This window comes from Pagrus pagrus (assembly GCF_965226575.1).
Source record: "Pagrus pagrus genome assembly, chromosome: 9".
Lineage (NCBI taxonomy): Eukaryota > Metazoa > Chordata > Actinopteri > Spariformes > Sparidae > Pagrus > Pagrus pagrus.
In genome coordinates, this window is record NC_140193.1 from 7,202,418 (window position 1) to 7,225,480 (window position 23,063).

The 23,063-nt window shown below is 39.8% G+C and overlaps 2 protein-coding genes across 8 annotated transcripts in view; one reads left to right on the plus strand and one right to left on the minus strand.

Annotated features, from left to right (window-relative positions):
• Positions 1-23,063, plus strand: part of parp9 (poly(ADP-ribose) polymerase family member 9) — a 52,851-nt gene that overhangs the window by 25,840 nt on the left and 3,948 nt on the right. The window contains exons 1-3 of one of the 2 annotated variants that reach the window (XM_084362418.1): positions 19,457-19,710; positions 21,268-22,146; positions 22,641-22,877. In XM_084362418.1, the coding sequence (XP_084218544.1) occupies positions 21,283-22,146; positions 22,641-22,877 (1,101 nt within the window). In that variant the 5' untranslated portion in view covers positions 19,457-19,710; positions 21,268-21,282. Of the gene's footprint in view, positions 1-19,456; positions 19,711-21,267; positions 22,147-22,640; positions 22,878-23,063 lie in introns of those variants that run through there. The other variant, XM_084362419.1, reaches the window with a different exon arrangement.
• LOC311262748 (protein mono-ADP-ribosyltransferase PARP14-like) lies at positions 426-19,443 on the minus strand. Of its 6 annotated transcripts, none has more exons than XM_084362414.1 (17): positions 19,254-19,443; positions 19,038-19,138; positions 18,333-18,363; positions 14,982-15,233; positions 13,796-14,017; positions 8,614-10,883; positions 8,090-8,320; positions 7,629-7,850; positions 6,585-6,663; positions 6,330-6,476; positions 5,893-5,955; positions 5,495-5,671; positions 4,897-5,118; positions 4,202-4,795; positions 1,691-1,830; positions 1,302-1,476; positions 426-1,083 (listed from the first exon to the last, which is right to left on the minus strand). In XM_084362414.1, exons 1-17 carry the CDS (start codon positions 19,426-19,428, stop codon positions 800-802), a joined length of 5,385 nt encoding a protein of 1,794 aa, XP_084218540.1. In that variant the 5' UTR covers positions 19,429-19,443; the 3' UTR covers positions 426-799. The 6 variants fall into 6 exon arrangements, 5 of the variants coding, with proteins under 5 accessions (XP_084218540.1, XP_084218539.1, XP_084218537.1 ...); XM_084362413.1 differs by having other exon boundaries at positions 14,982-15,236; XM_084362411.1 differs by having other exon boundaries at positions 19,023-19,138.

A 23,063-nucleotide genomic window follows, 5' to 3' on the forward strand; every position in this document is an offset into this window, starting at 1 on the left:
GGCTCTAGAGGAAGCTGCATGTAATCTGAAAACTGCTGTCCTCTCTATAGTACTCTCACTTATCTTAAGTTCTGATAATGGAAATGCACATGCAGGCAAATTAGCACTTAAATGTTTCAAGCCATATTTATTTATTTAACCAGAGATAAAATAACACTGGAAACCAGGGCCATGTATCCTACTGTTCAAAGACATGTGATGGAAAGGTAAAATGCATTTATTAAAGGAAATTGCTACAAATTACTCACTTTACTGTGTTTGCTGCTCTAAGAGACACAAATGTAGACAAATTAACTTTAAATGGAAAATATACAAAACAGACTACATTAATGTGCTTTTATCAAATTTTATTTCTGCAGTGTGGTTAGTGGAATGTATATGTTTAAATCTTACGTACAAAACCACAAGTAATTGATGGACAGGTGTACACAGATAAGCTTTTATTATCACATGATTTCCTTGAACAGAGCAAGTACTTTCCAGGAGCCACAGTGATCAGTGCAGTTACACAGTGCATAACATGAAGGCAAAACATTTTTTCCACAACCTTCTCTTTGATTTCTTCTTCCATGACTACTCTACAGTTTGTTCAGATATTTTCAAGACACTATATGGGTCTGGACTACTAATGCTTTCATGACTGGCCCTTGTAATCATTATCATTGGTTGTAAACCTGTTACTACATAATAGGCTTCATTGTAAGATTAAGCCAAATATCTTAAGCAAACGCTGAAACAAATAAATGAATCAACTGGGATTTCTTTTTGTTGTAAGGCACTGTCAAATGTAAGAGATTTGTTATTGCTTGAATGTAATCAAATATTCAGGATAAGCCTGGTTGTCATGGAAGATGACAAACATAGTAGGATTGGCCTCATCGTCCACGACACTGTCGTACTTCTGAGTTCCGTTGGAGTCCTTGGCCGGTGCGGTCCTCATATGTTGTTTTCCAAGCGTGTGATCCCCTGTCAGCACTCGGCAGAGGTACATGAACTTCTCCCCATTATGCGGCTTGGAGTATTTGTCCCGGGCAGAGAAACTAGCCTCGACTGCAAAGTATGTGCCATCGCCATAAAAAGCAGCTGGAAATGGAATAACAGCAGAAAGTTATTGAGGTAGTCTGTCTCTGTGAGATAGTTGCTGTATTTTCATTGTATTATTTGCTTTTTTTTGCAAACTAGTGTTGTTGCCTGGCATTGCCATACTAATTTGAAAATGCATCATCCCTGCAGCACTCTATTACATCTGTCATTGAAATCAGGTGACTGCAAACAACCTATTTTCTACATAAACTTCTCACCATTTTTTCCTACAAAACCCCTGTCGAAGCCATAGTCGTTGATGTGGGCTATAGTGTCATGAGCGGTACCATGGAAGAGAAGTCTCTCGTTGTTCTGATGACCATTTCTTTTCTCCATGTCCATTTTTTTGATTTGTAGGGCCTTCCACATAGCAAGATTTTGGATCCTCTCAATCTAAAATGAGGGAAAAGCACATTGTTGTTTATACAGCTCTGAGTTTATGTCTATTAAGCCGATTGTTAATACATTTGATTTGATTCATTAAAAAATGTACAAGTGATTAATGTATCACCTGATGATGAGGGACAAGAGAATGGAAATGACAGATATGACAAATGTTGACAGATACAACATTATTTCTTAAAAAATACAGTGCATGTTAATCTACCTTAATAATGGTTTGAGTACACGTGGCCCCGAACAGCTCCTCAACCTCAGTGTACTCTGCTGCCCCAGCTGTGATGGGAAAGGCCTGACTCGTGGTGTCAGCTGGCATTGGATCCCAGTTCATAGGGAAGTCTTCATCTACTATCATAAAAATGTCAATTTTATTATTCCTGACATCAACAAATTATTACCATTTTTCTTTTTCAACTCTGGCAAATACAATCTGCATCAATGTTCGGATAATTATTACCCAACATACAAACATCTGAGTGGGTTGTCATTTTAAGAAAAAAACAGAGGTGGGAGTAAGTCACATACGTGCAAGTCATAAGCAAGTCTCAAGTCTTAACCTTCAAGTCTCAAGCAAGTCCCAAGTTACTGTGATGAAAATCAAGCAAGTCAAGTCAAGTCATTGCTATAACTCAAGCAAGTCACAAGAAGTTACGTCACACAAAATTCTGATCTTCAAGTTTCCTCTTTTAAATCAGTAAGTAGACGTAGTGGTCATAAAAAGGTTGAATTTTATTTTCAACATCAAAACACTTTTGTTGATTTGATGTATTGGGAGATGGGAGGCTGGCTGGGATCAGACGTCCCTTTCGTATGAATGACAGTAAACAGAAGAGGGTGGTTAGTCAATAATATGATGTAATTGCATAGTTGATCAATTTTAGTATTTTTTTTAAACCCATGAATACAAGAATAAGATTAGATTAATATCAACCCTGGAACTGCACCATACTGCACATCCTGATAGCTGAGAATATTACTCTCAGGTATTGTTCCCCCTCCACCTCCTATAAAAGGAGGCTGAAAATCACAGGTCATGTCTGTTCTGTCCTGAAATGTGTGTTTTTCTTCTATAAAACACATTCTACATCTCGGAGGCGACGTCTTTACACATACGGGCCCCCTTCTCCTTTCAAATGGGGCAGAGCTCCGTGAGAAACAGTAGGAGAGACACAGACACAACACCTGAGGGAGAAGCAGGTCCGTCGCGGACGTGCACGAAAAAACAAGTGCTTGCACCAAATGGATGCCGATACAGTGTTGTCTTGGGTTGTGAGCGCGCTTTATAATACACGCCTACATTTAAAATAATGGCTTTGTGTGCACTGAAGATGCTATAAAACGGTGGTTGTGGGGGTGTCACTTATTTTAGAGCTGCATACTGCGAATACTGCTGTTCTCCTCTTTTCGTCAATGAAATAATCTTTGAATCCAAATTTGATGATTTTCGGAGCTCCCTCCTGTCCTCTGATCCTGTGTGCCAGAGTGCCACTCTGGCACGCCCGCCACCTGCCAGGCTTGCACGCACCGCGTCATACAGTGGCAGAGGGCAAAGTATCAAAAACGAAACTAACGTCTCAATATGCGCAAAAGGAAAAAAAAAGAAAGAAAGAAGACTTTCGAGTCATCTGTGTCAAGTCTAAGTCAAGTCTCAAAGTTATGAATGCCAAGTCAAAGTCAAGTCGAGTCTTTCAAAAGTGTCAAGTAAGTCTCAAATCCTCAAATTTGCGACTCGAGTCCGACTCGAGTCAAGTCATGTGACTCGAGTCCCCCACCTCTGGAAAAAACATACTAGAACAAGATGTAAATTGAACTGACTTAGCTAGGTTTGAATGCACAATCATTCTAGCTAACTAATGAGGAAACTATCAGTTTCTCCTAGGGATGCACCGATGCATCGGCTGAACATCGGTATCGGCCGATGTTTGCCTCGTTAACTGCCATCGGCCATCGGCAAATAAAAATGACATTCGCCGATGGCCGTGGCCGATGTTTATATCTTGATTTAAAGCTCTGGTCTACGATCTGAGAAAGGTTTGAAAAAAGCATTCATCTTACTTGCTGCTTCATTTAGCTGCCAGGAGCAAATAAATAGGCTAATTTGGTGTAAGCATGATAGCAATGTCAGCTTGTTGCTAGCTTACAATGCTAGCATAGAGGCTAACATCTCCGTCAAACAAGTAAACAAGTGTTGACAACACTGCAGAGACAGACACCGTCTAATATCACAGAAACAAACTAACGGCAGCTTTCACAGTCATAAACCAGCATCAGCATGAAAGTTATCTGTGTCACAACATCCACAATAAAGATGAAGGTTACCTGCTCAACAGAAACGCCGCTGTAACAGCGTCGCTAGACAGTGGTCTGGCTAGTTCTGGCTGCATGGCACACACACTTCATATAGTAATCCATGACGGTGGTTTTTTTGTTTCATAAATTGGTCTGATTGGATTTGTACTCATTCAAGGATAGTGTGATGAAGAGCTGAAAGACTTGTATGTTTCTGTGGCACAAAAAAAGGAATAAATAACAAAAAGAAAAAACATTGGTATCGGCATCGGCCAAGTTGTTATGTTAAACATCGGTATCGGCCCAGAATTTCACAATCGGTGCATCCCTAGTTTCTCCTGCATTGTTGTGAATGTTACACAGGAGAAGCTAGGTTACAACAAACAATAAATAAGATGCATCCACTTATCAGAGGACACAGGGAAGATACCTTTTGTTTTGTCAATGCGCTTTATCGCAAGGGTACGTCCGTGTTTATCAGAAGCAAGTCCACTCGACGTGTCAACTTTGTAGATTTGACCCTGGATGGTAACTTGTACAGTTGGTATTTTCTTAGCAAACGCTTGCTCAAGCTCGTAGTTGGTTTGTGGATTAAAACTATGAAAGGAAAACCCCTGATGGAATTGCCATTCTGCCACGTTCTTCCTCAGGTCCTCCTTTTCTCTTGCTTCACTTAACATCTCATGGATCTCCTTGCTGGCTTTGAACACATCTTTAGTGAGCCCCTCAATGGTGATTGAGGGTTTGTCCTTCTGGCTCTCAGTCTTTATGCTCACATTCATGGCCTTCTGGATGTCAACAATGCGCTTACGGTTTGCATCAGAGAGGCTGCAGATGGCGTTGTCTGATATGGACATGCTGTTCTGCTCTTGGGATATCAGGTCGTTGATCCGCTGCTTGGCTAAGCCAACTTTAGCCTGTGACTCACCGCAGATGTGGAAGCAGGCAGGGTCTACTTTAACTGTCTCAATGTCAATTAAATCCACTGTTTTCTTTGGCTTGTCAGGACTTCCAAAAAGTACTGCTGTAAGAATAAGCAACAAGATCTACATTAGAATTTAACATTTTTAGCAATTTAGGATTAAGGAAAATGGACCTCAAAATTATTCTCTTCACTGTACTTACATTTGACTCCAGAGGTAAATTTTCCCCACAAGGTCGGTGCTTTATTTTTAGGATCAGTGGCTTCTCTTTGCTGCATACTGTCGTAGAAGTCTTTCAGCATGGGTGACTGGAAAATAACTATCCGGATTGTATTCAGAGTACTGGAGGGGTTTTGGCTCAACACTTCAATGACTGCATCCAGCATGGCATCTGCCACCTTTCCTGCTTGAGCACCGCCTTGACCTAAAATGGCACAAAACACATTACACACTCAACAGACTCTACAGCAGGTTACAGAGGTAACATCTGAATAAGAGTAGACACAATTACACACACAAAACTGTCATGACTGATCAGTGTCTGTCAATAAGATTAATGCATCAACATTCCTCTCAAGTTCTGTAAAACTTATTCTGTGTAAAGGAGGAAATCTGAAGAAAAGCTTTCCGAATACAAACCTAATTAAATTTTAACTGATTGCAAACCCAATTCAAACTGTAAATTTTCAATAAAAGGGATTCATGAGTTTCTACTTATGTTTACAAACTCATCAACTGAGATGGGATAAATGTCAATATTTTACAAATGATAAGCACAAAGTTCTGCCGATGAATCTTACCTGTGCCAATGGCAGGAAGTGAGACAGATGTGTGTGAGTTTGTCACACACATTTGGAGTGCATCTTTCACACGCATGTTGATTTTTACTGGATCCGTCTGTCCAGCTATGTGGAGGATCTGCTTACACTTGAGGTTGCCTGGCTGGGTCATTATCATGCCTGGGTTGGGCTGGGCACCTGAAGGTATAGACAGTAGATCTGAATGTCTCTGACCTTTGACATCCATGGGTGTATGTGTGTTTGTTTGTTTTTAGGTCACACTTTCTCTCTGAACAATCTTATAATATATATAATCGTAATGATCAAAGAATCGGCTTAATAATTGACTCTTTCCATGTCATGACCAAGCAAGAACATTCTTACACATAAGTCAACTGTGGGTGTAAATGTTTCCTTACCAAGTTCTTTGCATTCGTCTTCAACAGCAGAACCAGCTGCCTCCAGAATGGCCTTCGATACTCCTAGAGAATACAAATAAAGATCGTAAAAATAATAATAGAAACTGGAGGACATGATAACTGTGTGGCCTAATTTTTGTGTCTATATTGATATAAAGTTGGATTGATGTGTCTAACTTGTAGTAAATACAATTTTTTTTAAAGAGTCATACTTTTAAATTAGCATCCACAATCAAAAATAATCTGAATTTATAATTATAGTTTCACTTAATTTAAAGATTTCAGTTTTGGATTTAATTTTTTAGATTAGATTCAACTTTGAGATCACGTTCGTTTTTATTGCCATGGCATAGTACAGAGACAACAAAATGCAGTTTAGCATCTAACCAGAGGTGCAAAAAGCAATGAAGTGTCGAGTATGCACATCTGTAATTTACCTGACTTAAGAGAGAAACGTTCATTGGAGGAGTTGACAATGACATCAGTGGTTTCCTTGGTTATGTCTCCTGTGACCGCCTGTATAACCACACTTCCCATTTTGGTCTCATACATTCCTGAGCTCGAGACAACTTTAGAGAACCCACCTTGAAGCAGCAGACACAAATACAGTATTAAGAGCAGGCTGCACAAAAAATCACACCATTACAGAACAGCAATTATACACATTAAAATGTTGCAACAGTATTTCCTACCTGTACTCTGTGGGGAACTTGTGGGCACTGGAACACCCGAGGCATTGGGGAACTTCCTCTGAAATTCATCACTAAAATCCTGGAGACAAAATCAGTGACACACCTGACACATGAACAATCACAAATATCACAGCAAAAGAAGAATACACAGACCTAACTGATTGCCTCTTTGTTATCAATTCTGTAATAGTGAGCCATTATTGGTTGATATCGCTGACTTCTTATTACAATTAGAATTTTCAATAACTCAAACTGTTCATGGATTTGCAGTTCATTTACACTCTGAATTTACTCCCTACATACTGTAATAGTTTTCGTGATAAGTTAGCCATTTTCATGTGGGATTACCAGGAAATGATGCATCCAGCATTATGTTTTTTAATTTTATCTCAATACTAATAGCCTCACTGTTTACTGTTCACTCTCCTACAGCTATATTGGAGCTGTATTAAAAAACTGTCAATGGAAACACAACACTTCATAATGCTAATAGTTCATATTAAAAGGAATCAGCTGGTGGCTTTTGTTATGAAACAGTCACAAGAATCATAACCTGTCTTCCACTGAAGTTGGCACTAACCTTTATAATTCACTGAATATCCATAGCCTTTTTCCTACAGGGGGATCATTTTTATACATTACAGGGAGTAATGGAACCAGAGGGGGCACAAGTTGTTCAGACATATGGGCTCAAATGCTGGGACAACTACAGGCTGCTGTGCATTGTGAATGGGACCTGGCTTTGCAGCCCAGCATCTCCTGCTGAGCTACAGATATTTAAAAGGCACCCAGCAGAACTACAGGGTAAAGTTGAAAAAAAGACACCAACAGACAGCGTCTTTATTTTGATGATCTGACAATGAGATTCAGCAATCAACTATCTTACTTCAGTATTACTTTCGATGCAGATAGAGGACCTTAAAGTCAATCAGACTTGCCTTCTGACAACTCTGGGGGGGAACACTACCTCAAATTCAGTAAAAAAACAAACAGTATTAGCACTCGGGGCTTTCAAGTACTACAAAGCTTTTTTTTCTTCCTTACCTGAATAGTCTTTGGGTCCCCAGGGTAAAGTATGATCACGATCTCCTGCAGAAGCTTAGGTTGACTCTTACTGCTATACGCCAAGATTTCATCCAGCATCAATGAAGCTACAAGGTCTTTTGGGAAACCCAGGTTTCCAGTGCCGATGGCAGGGAAGGCTATGGAGGTCAGACCAGCGTCCTCTGCCCTGTCCAAGCAATCCTTGAAAATGCCCTTCAAGATCTGGAAGGCAAAGCATAAATACGATCATTTCTAGTTCACACTAGTTTTGCATCCAGCTCAAATACAGCAGACAATAGCTGAAAGCAGTATGTCTTGTGTTATACAAATTAGCGTCATTACACACAGAAAAGGTAAGAGAAAAACAGAGCACATCTGAGGGATGTTCCTTATTATGTTAATTAAACTTTCATTACATTGAGATCAAGTCATACAGTATAATATACATGATGTAACACTACCTCGTCAGCTGTGCCTTGTCCGTTGTCCCATTGAGGTGTGATTGCATGAAAGACTTGTTTGCTCGTCAGTTTGCAGCCCTCAGTGACAATGATCTCACCAAAGCTTCCACTAGCATTCTTTGCATTTACCAACTGCTGAAGTCTGGCTCCAGCCACACCAAAGATGGCGTTTGAAACTGCCCCTTTACTCAGGTCAAGATCTTCAGACACAGAATTCACTGTCACCTCCGTCTAAGAACGTGTTAACAAAATCTTTTTAGTTCTTCATTTTACAATTTTTTTTAAATAATGAAACAGTCAAGTATCATTGCTGTGAAACCAGTCAGAAAAGAAACAATCAAGCCTTGTGGGGCCACACTCAGACACATCATAGATTATTTATGGCGTTCTATGGCGCAGTAGTAAATGCTATATACTCCAGTAGTCTGTAGTCCCTGTATATGAATGTTACAGTTCTAATCAATACTGTTTACAGTTCATGTAGAATACTAATACAAATTGAAAAAAAATATATATCAAATTACCGTGGCATGCTGAATATTTCCTTTCATGAGAGTGATGTGCAAGCCTTCTTTGGTCTGTGCTTGACCCAAGCAGTTCATAGGTGGAGACTTGGTAGCTTTGCTCGGAAGAGTTTGTTGAGAATGACTGACATCAAGACTTCCAGCGTGTTTCACATGTGGAGACTGACTGACACCGTGACTCCCAAACTCATGTCTGACAGCTGCCTCCATAACCTTTACATCACTGTCACTGCTGTCAACAAAATGAATCGTCTTCAACGTGATGTCATCATACTTTTCATCAAGATATTCCTTCACTGCTTTTATGATGGTGTCCGCACACAAACTGTGAGGAAAGCCTTGGCTTACGCCAATAGTGGGCAGAGCCACAGAGATGCAGCCGTGCTTTACAGCAAGTTCTAAGCTTTCTTTAACAGCTTTTTTCAACTGCGCCTGAACCTTCTGGACTTTCTTTGAATCGAACTTGGGCACTACTGCATGGATGACTTTGTTGCAGCAAAGCTGCCCCCCTGCACCAGTTATGACACAGTCACCAGGCTTGAGCTGTCGCTTTTTAATTTGTTTGTCACATTCATTCTGCAACTGAGGGCCAGCAGCTTTAAGAAGTGCTGCTGCAAGACCTCCTTTAAGTTTCAAGTCCTCAGAAAAAGCACTGACAACTGCTTGCACTGGGTGCCTGCACATATCTGCCTTACAAACAGCTATTTCTACCCCCTCAGTTGTCTGAAGCTGGTACACAGGTCCTGTTATCTGTCTTTGGCCCAAGTCGGCCTGCCCACCACTAGTCTCATCAACAAGTTGGACCTGGCAGCCAGTTTCATTTAAGATTGACGAGACAACCGATTTTTCATTATCCTGGAAGAATTTCTTAATTCCAGGATTGCAGATGTTTAAACTGTCAAAGCTCAAAGAAGAGACCAATTTTTCAACCCAAGTCTTGCACGGTGTGACATCACCTCTAGAACCACTCAGACAGATGCCGTCCTTTCTGTAAGACACAGCCACTTTGTCATTCACTTGAGCCGGCCCAGAAGATTGACGTTTTTCAATGTATCTGACTATTGTGTTGGACTTGACCACAACAGTTTCTTCCACATGAGCATTCTGCTTTAAAAAGCTGTTAAGATCACTGCTGACACTGATGACATCATCCTTGTGGCCAGACACCACAACTTGTTGACTAGTGGTGTGGATTCTAATTCTCTTGTATGACTTATTGTTGGCTTTCTCTAACCTACCGACGAGGTGCTCCCACTCTGGCTTCTTCAAGACATCACTGTCTTCAACATCAATGCATTGAGATATTAGCAGCTTAACCAGATGGTCTTCAGCATCATTCAGATCTTTGTCAGAAGCAGCAACGAGCCGCACCCTCTGTGCCTTGATCTCAAATGCTGCATTTATTCCATTGGATGTGAGGAGAGCTTCTGTGAGCTTCTCCTGTTGTTCATCCTTCAACAAGTCAAGCACATTTTTATCGATTTCTAAATGCTGACGTTTTAAGTCAAACATTGCATCACATATAATTTGCTTTGTTTTCACGATCTCATCATTTAAGCCAGTCACAATCAAATCTGGACTATCTTTTGTAAATGACATTTTGAGATCTGGGTAAATGCCTTGCAGCTTGTCCTCAAGACCATCTTGACACAGGATGTTGTAAATCGACTGTGACACTTCGATATTTTGGGTTGTGCTTGATTTGTCCCTCTGCGCCCTTTTGGCAATCTTGTTCATGGATTCATTAAGAGTTTGCTGTAGTTTGTTGACATTATCAACTAGGCCAACCACTGATAAGACACCATTGGCTTTATCAGACACTACAACCACATCCTCACTCACTAAAGCCTTTCTGATCTTCTCCTCAGACTCGTCCCATAACTCTGACTCTGGCTGAAGCTTCAGGGATTTGAATTTTGACAGAGCTTGTGCAAAGGCTGACTTCACAGTATCCCTCCACTCTTTCATGATGGCTTTGGCATCATTTTGCTGTAGTAGTGAAGATTCAGGGCTCAAGAGCACAGTAGATTTGTTGAGGTTCACGTTGCAGAAGTGTTTTGCCAAGTGGCTACGAATGGACTCTGCTGCTGATTGATTGTCATTAAGGTATCTCCAGACAGCACTGTCAATCGGTTCAGAGATGGTGGCAGGGAGTTTTGGTGAAGGTTTGTCTTTCCCATAAAGGGCTGTTCCCAGGGATTCGTAAAAAGGATAAACTCTGATCTCGTTCTGTTTGATTTGATGTTTCTTCTTCAAGATTTCCTTAACAGCTATTGGGAGAGAAATTACAATAAAACATTACATTGTCACATTGTCTAGAATTCATTGAAAGGTGGTAATCTCTGATGTTCATCATGCATGTATATTAACTCAGTAAAGGCCTTTACACACGGCACCGTGACAAATTAACGATACGAATAGCTGAAATACTCGTATGCAAATTATTTGCCTCTTTTAGTTACAAACAAACAAACCGATCAAGGCAGCTGTACATCAGCTCCCATGTGTCATATTAGCCCCATTCACACTGCCTTTTCAAGGCGGCAAACTTGCACCGATATTCCAGCAAATTTTTTTTTGTCATTTTCCACGATGCATGGTGGGTCCGGATCTCAATCATAACACATTATAAATTATAGAATTTTTTTCCTCCTCCAGTTTAAGAAAAAATTTCCGTCCACATTACAGTATGATAATTTGTAAATGCAGGCTGACAAGCGCACGCCAAAGCAACAGGTGGTGATATAACCTCTACCGCAAGGCCACGGTGGCAAATCAGAAGCCTGCAAAACACAGGAGACAAGCCAAAAAACCCAGTTCTTCCTCACTACACATTAACACTGACAACAGCGTTTCTGAGTATCTTCACCCTGGCAGGAGTTTTCCATAAGCTCCGTTTTCAGTGACCTGAAATGGCATTTATATGTGTAAGCAGGCCGGAGTGGCTAATCGGGAGGACCGGGACAATTCCCGGTGGGCCGGTCTGAATTTTGGGCCACGAGGGCCAGTGTTCAATTATTATTATTATTTATTTATTTATTTTGGGCCGGTGTTCAGTCATGGCACTGAGTGGGTATTATGTGTATGCTGTTACCGCTGTCCCTGGGCTGTCTCCACTGGCAGCTCTTTTTTTTTTTGCAGACGCAGCCTGACGTAACACGTCCGTGCACACCGCACACTGTCAGTGGTGTTTGTAGCCTGGCTCCAGCCCCAGAAGTGCAAGGGTGTTTGCAAAATGGAAAATAAAAAGAGCAAGGGTGGCGCAGGAAAAGCGAGAATTAAAAAGAGAAAAGCACTGGAGACAGATACAGCCAAATGTGCAAAAATTGGCAGCTTTTTCAATGAAACGAGCTCGCGGTCTGAAACGACCAATGAAGATGATGAAACGGGTAAGGCCAGATGTTGAACAAAATGCAACTTTACCTGCACCGTTCAAGTTAATTAATTAGCCTATCAAGTCAATGAATTGCGTGGCGTTGTAACATATAGCCTGCCTAACCTAACGTTACATAATTTTAATAATAGGTAGGATTGCTCATTGAGTGAATATTATTAGAATTAGTATAATGAAGAGTATGGTGTAGACCTGCTCTATATGAAAAATGCCCTGAGATAATTGATGATGATGATAGATGATTCAGCACTACAATAATGAAACTGACTTGAATTTTTGACTTGAAAAAGGGGAGATTTGTGTTGAGAATCATGACCATTTTTAAAATGTGATTTAGTGTCAGAGGCAGAGCCAGGAGCCACTGGTGAGGAAGGAATAGCTGCTGTCATGGAAGGAACAGGTGAGCTACTGTGTTAACAAGCAAGCATCAGTTCCAATATAACCACTTTCTATGCCCAAATGATAGTAGTGGCCCGATATAAACAAAGCACACAATTGAAAGTGAATAGGATGAAAGTAATATGGAATAAGCCTGCATATTTTGCCACTGAAAAAATCTTAATTGGTTCAGTCAAAATGTGTTTTCCATGTCAAATATGCTAAAGCCTTACAGATTATTGTTTTTTATGTGATACAGGTGCAGGCAAGTCTAGGGAAACTGGAGGAAGTGTGAAAGGGAGAGCAGAGTCTACTCAGGGACTGATTACAGAGGCAGCAGCTCAGCAGCAGAACCCTGAACCACAAGTTAGGAATGAGACAGATGAAGATGAGTCTGTTGATAGTTTTGACTACTTTGCTCGCCCTCAGTCACACATACATATATTTTTTTCTTATCATCCTCAACAAACCCCTAAACCCCCGGATTTGTTGAAAAGGATGTTGTGTTGCAAAGAATAATGGTGGAGATGTGCACTCATGTTGAAATAAATCCACATTGTGAAGCAACCATGACTTGCACTGAATTGGAATTATTTTAGAAAAAATACATGGAATTACAAGGCTTTAGAGAACAGTGCGCTATTGTAGGCTTAACATGTAAAGTTATAATTACATTATTTTAATATAATAGGTCGTGATCTAAAGTTGGCCGGTCTGAGGCATGAAACTCCAGGGCTGAAAATGAGTCCCACTCCGGCCCTGTGTGTAAGGAAGGCCAAAACGCATAGAAAAAGCTTTGTTTCAGGAAATACCTGTGTACATGTGTACAAGGCCTTAAACAGTCAGTGGATACATGTTTAGATTTACAGGTGGAAACCAGGGGAAACACATTAAAAAACCTCACAGATCTCAATGTTATGGTGTGTACCGTCACGCCTCTTTTGGTTTCGCAAAAGCTGCTGTATGAAATGACACACTGGAGCAGGTTTATACCGGCGCTGCTCGGTTCAGTGTGAACAAACAAAGACGGAGAAAAGGTGAGCCTTCATTGCAGTGATATTATGGTATCTCTGTGTTAAAAGGGCTAATTTTGTGTCGTTTGTCATATAATACAGGCTGATGACAAACATTAACAATCGACAGGTCCATCATTCTCATGAGTTGTGACGTAATGTCCATTTTGCACAACATGATTGGTTGATGCCTTCATTCGCTGTGCAAAAGTTCAGCGAAATTGACCTTGTTCCAGAAAAAAAAAAGTTGCTTTTTTCGCTGTGTAATATTCACTTTCTGTGTTCAAGTACTTATGACAAAAACATCTGTACGAAAAAAAAAAACATTGACGTGCGAATAAAAACGCTTTCAGTGTGTAAAGGCCTTAACACTTAAATGGTATTATAACTGTGCTACCTTTAGGGTCTTTGAAGGTGATGATGGCAGATTGTTCCATTTCATTAACTGCAACATTTTCCACTTCGCCTTCATTGTCAAAATAAAGGCGGAGAAGATCTTCATCAAGATTACCCAGGTCGTCAACTACAACTTGCTTTGTGACTTCAAGAGCCTGGACTGATAGTCCCTTGTTTATGAACGTCCTGTTTTGGGGGCATCTTGTCACGAAATCGGTGGTTTCTGTGAGATAATGATAAAAGGTTAAGGTTAATGAGGTAATCACACTTCCATAAACAATAAATAGCTCTTGGGGCTTTCTTAGAAAAAGACATCAGCCTAGTAGAGACCTTTCGTATGAGGAGTTGTTCAGGTAACTGCAAAAGACATTGATATTTCCCAGAGGGAACATGCTTCTAGAAGTCTACAAGTGTAAACCCACAGTTTTTTGGAGCTACAATTGAGCCTATATGGACAAGGAGGTGGAACTAGGTCGGATATCCTGACTAGACTAGACGAATCCGAGGATACGCCGTGGTAGAAAATTGTCAATCAAAACTGTTTACTGGGGTAATAACTGAAGTAAGAATAAACAATCTTTGCCCCCTGCTGGTCAAGAATACAGGTTGAAGGAACTTCTTCATTGACTTTATTCTTCAGACCTGGAAGCTCCGTCCATATCTTATACAGCCATTAGATTTCTATAAGATTGGTGTAAAGTTCTGTTGGGACACACACAACCCACTGTGTTATCTTATTAGAAGTACCCTGTGGAGCAGCTGTATAGCACTTACTTTAGCAAGCTATCGCCGACCAGTAAATTCAATAAATCACCTAGGTAGGTACTGTAACTGGCTTCGGTCGGCATATACTGGTCGGCATGTACCCTCTGGGTAATTGATATACCGAGTATGGCCCCGGTCCGGAGCTGTTCATTGAGAAGCTGCTGGTTATCAGTACATTTATTAGCGGTTACTTTAGCAATAAGCTGCCCTGCTTTTTATACATCCATAAATAAAGAAAACGCATTTATTGGATGAAAAATCTACATACGCCCCCGAGTACAAGATGACTCATCAACATTTTAAATGATTTTCCAGTGAAAAAGCTCTATTATTCCAAATGTATTGGGTTTGAAATTAAAATTTCTGTATGAATTGAGCTGTTCGGACCTAATAACAAACACAAACACACACTATAGTAGTACCTTTTCCACTCTGGAAAGTCACCACAGCAGATGAGATGTCAGGAATGAATTCCAAAGTGTAGTTTTGATCCTTTAAAATGTTCTCCACCAGCATCTCCAAAAATTCTTGGCTTAAGGACTGTGGAATATTTCCTAAAACAGCCGTAGTGGACTCTTCGTCTGCTGTTTCATCATCTCCGCCTTTCCCCTCTGTCTTAACTTCGGCTGCAGGTGTGGGCTCGTCAGTTTGTTTGTTCTTCACAGCAACATCCGCTGCTAAAGAGACATGAAGGTTAATCAGGAAATGATAACAGCTGTCTGTGCCTGTGTACCTGACATTTTTCATGTTGTTTAATGCATATTTTGTAGGTTTGTATGTTGAACTTGGCATTAGCGTGTTGCTCGGCCAATGTAGCTACTCTTGGGCACGGTCTGAGGCGATGTTGGACAACTGCAATATTGTGCACTAGGTCATGAATTTCTAACTCACTGCTCACAGAGAGTCTGTGTTATAAAGACTCTGATGAGATTATTTTAAACACAGGGGCCTTGCAGGGCTGTGTTTTATACTATTTTCGGTGTATACGAATGAAATGACACTGCACAACAGCAATTTAAAATTATTCAAATATGCTGATGACATGGCTCTAGTGAATCTTTTCCATAAAAATTATGTTTATTGTTTTTGTATTTTGGTCACGTTTCTGAGTTAGAACAATGGTGTAAGTCCAGCTCATTGCTCATTTATGTTGGAAAATCAAAGGAACTTATTTCAAATCACTCTCATCACAGAAACTGTGCAATTGTTAACTGTTTTAAGTACCTGGGTACATATATAGATGACAAACTGAGTTTCAAAGACAATGCTGATTTAATATGTAAGAAAGCCAATCAGAGACTATCTATAGTTAGGAAACTGAAGGGGTTTTGGGTCAGTGTTGACGTCTGGAAAAATTGAATGTCAGTCTGATAGAGAGCATCCTTGTTTTTACCATTTCTGTTTGGTATGGGACAGCAGGGAAAATAATAGTCCACCAACAGAAGCAGCTAGATGAGCTGTAAAGATATGCTCTGCTCAGGGCGACAGTACAGAATACCTCTGGCAAAGAAAAAGATACGTATACAAGGGCTCATTTATCCCAAATCCAAATAGTGTAGTCAAACAATAACAGTAAGCCTAAATACGAGAGTGTAAACTGAACACTATGGGTATGAACGCACTGACTGTTGTAAAGTTGAGTGATCTTTTATTGATTGATGTGATGTTTCTTGTTTTCGTTTTTAATCCTGTGAACATGTTTGTGTTTGTATTTTCCTGGGTGAGACCGGAGATGATTTTCCTGCTGGATAATAAACTTCTAATTTTTTTTCTATTCTACATTAGGGCGTGTACACCTATTCTAGTATATAGCCAAGTTCGTTTTACTAGTCTGCGCACCCTATCAACTCTGACTGGAAAAAGAGATGGGCATTACTTAACAGCCATTTCAGATTGATCATTACTGTGATTTAGAACAAGTCAATCCCTGCTGGGCTGTGGAAATGTATTTTCCTGTTACTGATGTTTATATGACCATTTACATCTACCCAAACAGACAAAAAGCAAGAGCAAAAGAAATCAAGAGACAGAGTGAGAGGAGGACAGAGAGAAAGAGCACAAGTGGAGAGGCATGTGCTTAGAACCGAAACAGAAACTAACTTCATTTGTGCTTTTGTAATGCATTTCTATTAAATCACATGGTTTAGCAGAAAGCCTACCCTAAACATGTGCATAACTGGACCTGTTCAAAGCTCAGTATGAAAGTGAAGCAGAATGTTCTCAAAACTGAAAGTTTTTTAATGTATGTTTAGAAATCATCAGAAACAATGTTAAAAAAGTCTGTGCTGAAAAATTTGGAGCATTTTCTGTTGTGCTCAGTGCTTAACAGCAAACATTAAATGATGAGCAGAAGAATTAAAAATTAATAAATTATTGAGAATAGCTTTATGTAAAGATGGTGGCTTCCTGAGTTAAGAGTTCATCATATTTTAAAATCTCAGCAAAAGCATTAAAAGGTTATATTAAAAAGATTCCAGCAAATAGAGCAGTTCCTGGTTTAAAATAATATACACTGAACAAAAATATAAACGCAACACTTTTGTTTTTGCTCCAATTTTTCATGAGCTGAACTCAAAGATCTAAAACTTTTTCTATATACACAAAAGATCCATTTCTCTCAAATATTGTTTACAAATCTGTCTAAATCTGTGTTAGTGAGCACTTCTCCTTTGCCGAGATAATCCATCCCACCTCACAGGTGAGGCATATCAAGATGCTGATTAGACAGCATGAATATTGCACAGATGTGCCTTAGGCTGGCCACAATAAAAGGCCACTCGGAAATGTGCAGTTTTACTTTATTGGGGGGGTCTGGGGGGGTCAGAAAACCAGTCAGTATTTGGTGTGACCACCATTTGCCTCACATCTCCTTCGCATAGAGTTCTTACTTTGAAAGTACTTGACTAACCCCCCAATAAAGCAAAACTGCACATTCCAGAGTGGCCTTTTATTGTGGCCAGCCTAAGGCACACCTGTGCAATATTCATGCTGTCTAATCAGCATCTTGATATGCCACACCTGTGAGGTGGGATGGATTATCTCGGCAAAGGAGAAGTGCTCACTAACACAGATTTAGCCAGATTTGTGAACAATATTTGACAGAAATGGATCTTTTGTGTTTAAAGAAAAAGTTTTAGATCTTTGAGTTCAGCTCATGAAAAATGAGCGCAAAAACGAAAGTGTTGCATTTATATTTTTGTTCAGTGTATACATATTGATCTCACACTCTACTAATTAAGAACAGATTTCTCTCTGGGAAGGAATGTCTTCCGGTTTTCATCTCAATTTGGTTTGAATGGTGGGCTACAAAGTTTAGAGTTTAGTCCAGATATATTTATTATTAAGTTGGAGTAAATAAAAACGTTTTGATAACCACAAACGCATGCACAAAATTATTAAGTTATTAGGCTATTAGTAGACTTCATTAACTGAAACATTACATGTTGATGTTTTAATTTAAAAAGGAAACCAGATAATGGATAAAACAGATAAAACTGTCGTGTATGTTTAGTTGCCATAAATTTCCTTCATCTCATTCATATACTATACTACCTGAGAACATAATGCACTTTCAGTAAGTGGGCTCAAGGATCGACAAAGAAGGGAGAGCACACTAGGATTGCTACACAGTCCTGGGTCATAACACTTCCTGTGTGTGTGTGTGTGTGTGTGTGTGTGTGTGTGTGTAACTATCCAAGAAGCAATTAAACACTTATCTAACAAAAACCACAGTAACAGAGTATGACACATATTTGTATTTAAGCAGTACTTACATTTCTTCTTGAGTTTTCCAGATGGAGCTTCCTGTACAGAATAAAACAAAATATATAAGTATAAATTAACTACCTCTGTCATCTCATGTAGGTAGTTTTACATGCAATAATGCCGAAAATGTCAGCTGATTTGAAAATAAACCCAGTAAATGAAAATTAACAGTTGTGTCAAAAGAAATATCCTGATTATAATGCTTTCTAAGTGTGTTGTAACTTTAATTCAGAACACAGTGGTATCCAAACACCTGAAACCGAGAGGGCCATAAATCACAACGTGCAGCACCGCCTAAGGTTAATGATTATTCACATGACTGCCAGTTTGATAAAAACTGTACAGGGACAGCTTTTCTTGCCTTTCTATTCTCTCTACAGCTTATCTCACACTGATAAGAACTACAGTCTCATCAGAGTCTGTGACCCCCAGCAAATGAGAAATGCTATTTCATTTGAAATGAGGACAGAAAGTGAATAATATAACGTTAACATAGGAATGATTTAGTGTTAAAAGTGTATTTTGTCTGTGACCTCTCCATATAGGCCCTGCACCAGTTGGCACATTGTGAGTTAAACTAAAGGAATCTATAGGTGTGGTCTCGAAAACAATCTCAACTGGCACAAACGCCACAGCTGCTGCCATGTTTTGCTGCGTATGGCTCATTTTTTAAGACTTATATTTTTTAAAAAAATTACATTTTGTGCGCTCACCGGCGTTGTTGTGTCATCTGTTATCAGGCAGACGGTCATCTTCAACACGCCTTTATCCAAAGGGATCTGATGCGAAGCTTTCGCCAGAACATTTTTCTGGTCTGTGAGGGGGAAAAAAAATCGATTGAGAAAATTGGAGTAACGTTACTTTTAGGGTTTATTTTACGTTACAAATGTACGCATAGCCTACGGTCTAGTTTATCGGGCAAAACTTACCCTCCTCTGCGCGGAAGCGGAGCACCGCCGTCCTGCTGCCGTTCACGTACTCAACTTCACAGTCGCCACCTTTAGACTTCTTACTTTGAAAGTACTTCACTAACTTGTTCTTCAGCTTTGGGACGCTGTTCTCTTCGAGCTCGACGAGCAGAGCATACGAATATGCGTCCGCCATCGTTGCTGGTCCGACGCGCACTGCTCCGATTTACTTTCACTTTTGATTCTTAGGAAATGACTCGCTGAAAGTGTTTACCTCTTTCGTCGTCGGGTGCAGCCAAACAAGAGGCGTTGACGCAGAATGGACTGCACATACAGAGAAGGACACACGTATGAAACAATAGCGAGGTTAATGCTTCACCGGCGTTAAACGTGGCTAACGTCCCGAGAGGCGGTTTCAGGAGAGGTCCGCACCCTTTCCTTGCTCTTTCACTTTCTTCGGCACTTGCCCGTGTGCTCGGTGAGTATACGAACATCTCCGCACAATAAACTTGCCTCACTCGTTCAAATTGAAAGCATATACTTCGTCGAAAAACACGCTAGCAAATGTTCGTCACTGAAAACTAGCTTAAATGTTTTAGCTGTCTCGTAAAATGGTGCGTCAGGTTGCACGCGCTGAATAAATATAACCGTCCGATCTTTTTTTTTTTAAAATGGCGGTTTTATTAATCTCACGATGATTAAAATGTCTGACGAGTCAAAAGAAACTTGTTAGCACTGAACCCGATACATATAATGTCAAACATATTCGTCTTTTGCACCTTTTTTACTGATCATAATCTTATTTTGAGTGCCCCAGTTGTTTACATTGTTGTTTTATTATGCTAAAGCACGAATGGAGCAGCTCAAAGTTGGTGAAAAGTGGACAAGAAGACAACTGTACATATAGTTTTTGTCTATCTGTGTAAAAAGGTCACGTACATCTGCTCATTTTTTTTTTTTTTTTAAAAAGTCAAGCTTAATTGCTTTCTTGTATACTAACTGCCAAGCAGGACAGGTACTAGACTACAACTAGCATTTCCTTTTACAACCCTGCGTTGTAAAATGATAAATAAGCGAACCTTGTACCCTGAGTGCTCAGTACACAGTCTGTACATCACAGGAACACGTTGAACTCTTGAGACAGGTATAACCTATTTATTCTATACCGTCTCTGCCTCCCTCTACTGTAGGGAAAGGGAGACTATAACCTATAGTATATGATTAAGTACACAATAGTAACATGCATTTCAGTATTAGATGTTAAAATGATTATTTACACACGTAAAACTGTATGTGTAAATGGCTTCAAGGTGCACTATGTAGTTAGGGGGAGGAAATTTTAATCAGAAGCAAAACAGAAAGTAAAGTAAAGAGAAAGATCGGTATCGACTGATAGACTGATTTTATTCCTGAACAAACAGAATAATCAAACTGTCTTTGTTTTCATGGCTGACTAACTGAATAAACAGACTGACCCTAAAGGACAACACAGTTTTATACTGTTTTACTTTGTTTATATATTTGGCGGACCCTGCCATTTTTTCTAGCTTCAAACAGTGTTCTGGGGACCTTATGTTCCTCTGAGTACAGCTTCATTAATATTGTAAATATTAATGAGGTAATAGTAATATTTTTTTAATGTTTGTTTTTACTTTTAAACAACTGAAAAATCATGCCAGTAACTTACTTTTTCAACTTGTGTTATTTTGAAGGAGCAACATAAATGTCCACAGCTGTGGACATCATGCATCAACAGTATAAGAGATATTGCAAATCCTTTTAACCAGATTATAGTAATATTTACAAAAACTACAAGCCATACCCTTAAAAAATAATCTACAGAAAATATGTTTATTGGCTAATATATGTTCAAAGGCAACTGGTGTCTTTTGAAAAATATATTTATAGGCTAATTTTTTTTTTTAATCAGACCAAAATGGGACCAATAAAAATGTTAAGTCGAACTGATGTTTGAGGTGTGAGTGTCAAATGTATTAACCATTGTACAATTTACTCACTCAACATTTTTCTCTAGCTCTGTTTAGGAACCATGCTGAGTAAGTTGGATCTTCGTGGGTCTTCGGTCGACGTTGTGAGACAGTGTGGACCTGCTCTGAGTGATGTCATTCACAGCAAATTTGGGTGTGTTGCTACTTTCCATGGAGTGGATTTCGCACAGCAGAAAAAGCCAACTGTTGTCCCAGAGAAAAGGTTTGAGTCCACACTTCACCCATCAGGTGTCAAGGTGTCTGTGTGGAAGGCTGATCTCACTAATTGCCCGGTGGAAGCTGTTGTGAATGCTGCTAACGAGAATCTTCAGCATCATGGTGGCCTTGCTTTAGCTCTGTCCAAGGCGGGTGGTCCACAAATCCAAAAAGAGAGTCAGGATCACATCTCTGTGTTTGGTGTCGTGAATACAGGCAATGCTGTTGTCACTGGTGCCGGGTTACTACCATGTAAAAAGATAATTCATGCCGTTGGCCCATATCTTCGGACATATGCCTCTAAGTCTGAGCTCGATCAGGCTGAATGGCAGTTGAAGAAGACCGTTCACAACATTCTTGAGAGAGTTAAAGAAAACCAGCTGAAGAGTGTTGCCATTCCTGCTGTAAGCTCTGGACTGTTTCACTACCCCCTGCCACAATGTGCAAACACCATAGTGGCAGCTGTGAAACGCTACTATGAAATTTCCTCAGGACATCGACCAAACGAGATCCTGCTTGTGAACCATGACGAGCCTACGGTCAAGGAAATGGAGAGGGCCTGCCATCAGATAATAGGCTCTCAACAGTCCATGATGTACAGTCATGTGGCAGGGGGCAGGACCAGAGGTGATGCCAAAACCTCAACGCCTACTGTCCAGATGGGAAATGTCTGCCTGACACTGAAGAAGGGTAAAATTGAGGAACAGCAGGTACAATAATTAATGAATTGATTATTTACTTACTTCCTAAAAATTATGTTTAGCTGAATGTGCTTCATGTCATATGTTTTTTGCGTATTGCCAATATTATCACAGATACATTGGTATCGGCATTTATGATGTCCACTATGAAAACTTAAGAACATAATGCAGAAAACAATGTTAATGCATTTTGGTTAACAGACTTTATTGACAAGATGTGCAATTTCCTGTCTCTATTACATACAATTGTTTTTCAAGTGTTTGATGGCCACATTTGATAGATAATTGCAAAAAAAAAGTGCGGGTTTATATATATAATCTATGTATATAAAACTATCGACCTATATATTGAAATAGGAATTTTTATACTCTCCAGTAACAGTATTGTCATCTGCCCCAAAAGTCTAGTACCGCCATGCTCTATGTTTGATTGTATAAACCAATACGCTTTATCCTTGTTCTGTTAACTTTTCATTTAACATTATCGTGTTTCCATCCCTCAGACAGCTGTCATCGTCAACACAATCGGAGGCAAATTCGACCGAAACCTGAGCAGTGGTGACATTTCCAGAGCCATACTGAAGAAAGCTGGTGATAGATTACAAAACGAAATGTATAAGGCTTCTGTGACAGAATATGTCATTATCACAAGCGGCCACGGGCTTCAATGCAAAGAGGTGTATCACACTTTTTGCCCCGTGAAAGGAGGGCATGCAGCTCAGGAGGCAGCAGCACAGCAGGTACAGTATAAGTTTAACTGTTATGGGGCTCTTGTGTAAAGCTATCATTTATTGTGTTCATAGCCTAATATATCTCTAAATCTGTAAATAAATCAGATTTATGTCACATCTCAAAAATTGTTAATCTTCTTGGTGATATCAAGACAGCACATATTCTAAGTAGCATTACATACAGCTCATTGCACA

What these genes read in the sequence shown, in the direction of transcription:
- LOC311262748 (XM_084362410.1), bottom strand. Translation starts at nt 19,428, where the DNA reads ATGGCGGACGCATATTCGTATGCTCTGCTCGTCGAGCTCGAAGAGAAC. An exon ending in CACCTTCAAAGACCCTAAAG is followed by an intron (nt 10,884 to 13,795) that starts GTAGCACAGTTA and finishes CTCTCCCAATAG; the next exon opens with CTGTTAAGGAAATCTTGAAG. An exon ending in GGGACCCAAAGACTATTCAG is followed by an intron (nt 6,664 to 7,628) that starts GTAAGGAAGAAA and finishes TTTTGTCTCCAG; the next exon opens with GATTTTAGTGATGAATTTCA.